Source organism: Hoplias malabaricus, chromosome 18 (genome assembly GCF_029633855.1).
Source record: "Hoplias malabaricus isolate fHopMal1 chromosome 18, fHopMal1.hap1, whole genome shotgun sequence".
Classification (NCBI taxonomy): domain Eukaryota; kingdom Metazoa; phylum Chordata; class Actinopteri; order Characiformes; family Erythrinidae; genus Hoplias; species Hoplias malabaricus.
This window is the reverse complement of record NC_089817.1, coordinates 19,849,792-19,852,757: the sequence shown is the minus strand read 5'-3', so window position 1 is coordinate 19,852,757 and position 2,966 is coordinate 19,849,792. Positions and strand designations below refer to the sequence as shown.

The 2,966-nt window shown below is 33.7% G+C and overlaps 1 protein-coding gene across 1 annotated transcript; it reads right to left on the bottom strand.

Annotated features, from left to right (window-relative positions):
- Window positions 1-518: 518 nt before the first annotated feature.
- Window positions 519-1,508, bottom strand: LOC136674399 (olfactory receptor 1496-like). Its single transcript, XM_066650409.1, has one exon. It carries the CDS (start codon window positions 1,506-1,508, stop codon window positions 519-521), a length of 990 nt encoding a protein of 329 aa, XP_066506506.1.
- Window positions 1,509-2,966: the final 1,458 nt, after the last annotated feature.

Here is a 2,966-nt window from a genome sequence, read left to right as displayed (position 1 = left end):
TGTTGTTTGTGTTTTTATTTCCACCAGTATATGAAATGTATGACATGGTCAAATGGAAGAACAGAGTACTCCTAGGTCAAGAACCTCTGGAACAGTGTTCCTCAATAGCTCAATGTTATGTTTTCCTGATAAGTTCTGAAGAACTATAATTTGCTATTCATTGTTTAATTGAAATTAATCAAATTTAATACAAAATGTTAAAGAAGTCTAAGGAACCATTTTAACTGATGCAATGAGCAAAATAAAGACCAATTAAAGAAAAAATATATTGTTAAATATTATGCATTCAAAATGATATAGATATATTATGATCCAAAATGTAAAAATGAACTACTTTAGGATTTTTAGTTAAAGGGCCACATAATGTGTGATTTTCAAAAAAAATCAGGTTTATTGTACTACTATTTCATGTGTCGGGCTTTAAAAAGTTAAAACAATATATATAATGATTTGTTTAAGATTAGCTTAAGCAATGTAATGGTATCTATTCAGATTCATGCTTTATTCCCCTGTCAAATTTAAATGCTCATGATTTTTTTCACAGACTCTTCCATTGCAGAATTTGCCTTAATTCTTCTGTAAAGTACTCTAATAGCCTGTAACACTTCCTCTGATTTTAGTGTGTATATTATGGGATTTAACATAGGTGGAATGGTTTGTGTTAGAACAGAATTTATTATTCTGGAGTTTGGATGTATGTATGTTGTAAGAGCAATAATGTAAGTGCTGGTAATTGGTAGATAAAATATAGCCACTAATATAAAGTGGGAGGTGCAGGTTTTTAAAGATTTGATACGATCAGAGCCATGTGAGATCTTGAGCAATGCAAAACCAATACAAACATAAGAGGAAGCTATCAGTGTCAATGGAATGCAAAGTACAACAGCAATACAAATATAACTCATAATGTAATTGGGGGAATTATCATTACAGGCTAATCTGTGGACTGGACCATGATCACAAAAATAACTATCAACTGTGGTAGATCTACAGAATGACAGTCTGGTTATCAGTGCTACAAGTATGGCAATAATAGTCACAGAAAAAACCCACATAACACCAATGATGAATGTCATTGTGTTTTTGGTGACAATAGCATGATATCTCAGAGGAAAACATATAGCAATTACCCTGTCAAACGCCAATGCAAGCAGATTAAAAGACTGCATGGTCATAAAGAGAAAAACAAAAAACATGTTTGCCAGACAGTTTTCATAAGAGATGGACTGATTCTCAAACAGAAACATTTCTGTGTACTTCGGAATTATAGCAGAGCTTCCACACAGATCAGACAAGGCCAAATTGAACACTGCTATATATTTTGCTGTGTGCAGAGAATTTGTCAGGTAGATTGTACCCATTATAGCAGAATTCCCCAAAAGAGTCACAGCATACACAAAGCAAAGAAATATATAGTAATACTTTGCATGTGGCATGTTGTAAAATCCATTGATGTAAAAAGAAGGGCGAATAAAAGTTGAATTGTCAAAGGACACCACAGATGTCATGGCAGACGGACACTGTAACTATAAGGAAGAATAGGAATAAACATTTCAAACAGTTCCTATTAACAGAAAATTAACTCCAAACAAAGTCAAAACAAACAAAATGTATAAAATTGTATAACACAATAAAAAATAACAACACGTTAGAAATACAATTTCTATAATACTAATGACAACATGTGAAAAAGGAAGCCAAGATTTAAAAAACAAAAATTGATAAGAATTTGATACCTTTTCTAGCTTGTGCAAAATTTCAGTAAAGTCTAGCCATATTTATAATTGACATAAGCTTACGTCACATCAACAAACACACCCACAAAACATAATCCTCTGCAGACAATATAGTGTGCTAAACCATAAATTACAAAGCCTGTTTCTGGACAATTTGGGATATTTTGTAATATTCAGTAAATACAGCAAACTGTTTTTAATTGCCTTGAATGTTTATTTAACTGAGAAAAAATATTCAGTTTTCACACAGACCAGCTTGATTGTATTTATAAATGCACACAAATGTAGAATATGATGCTAGCCAATAGAAAAATATGGGATAGAGGCATGATTTCAAATTCTCACTGTTCTGTATTTATAACGATGAGTGTGTCGCTAGAGCTGCTGGTGAAGCTGTGCTGCAGTGGGACAGATCTGATGAAAGCCCTGCTGTGCTGTTTCAGACAAAGCCCTGCAGCACCTGCATGCAGAAGGGCATTATTAGAGGGATGACAAGAAAGAGGTGAGCTTGTTGGGGTGCCAGAGGAGCATATCGCTCCAGGCATTCCCCACATTTTCATGAGTGGCAAAGTAGGAACTAGCTCTGGAGCAATACTTTACTTTAGATCACTCTGCTGTGATCAAACATGACTGGTTTAAAACAAGACGTGTCAAGACTAACTCATGCTAAGCACTTCTACCAATTTCAGTCAAAAGTACAGGCTCAATGTTCACTGTTCTTAAAAGGCTCCCTGGCTTCTTTTGAAAAGGTTAAGGATGAATACAGATTGTCCAACATTAATTTTGTTTAGATATCATCAACTCATAACATTATGTTACTAAATATAGCTCAGAACAGGACAGCTCTCTGTGGGATTTACATAAAAACTTGGATCTGATTTCGGTTATGTATGGCGTGTTACTAACACAATGTATCCTTTCATATAATAAAATCAGACTGAGAGAAAAACTGGGGACTGCACTTCCAGTAGATGTTTGGTAAGAGTTTATATTGAGTCTATGGAATCAATCTTTAATACAATTTAAAATTATACATCTACTTTATTCAAAATAAAATTACATCAGTTTTTTTGACAGCAATCTGTTTTGATAGAGGTGTTTTGGCAGAAGCCTCCCTAACTCAATTATGTCTCCTTTCCTACACTGTCAGAAAAACTTTGGGGTTACATGGCCTTTTATTCTTTTATGTGTTCAATATTATGTTCTTTCTGTCTGTTCTGTAAAAACTCT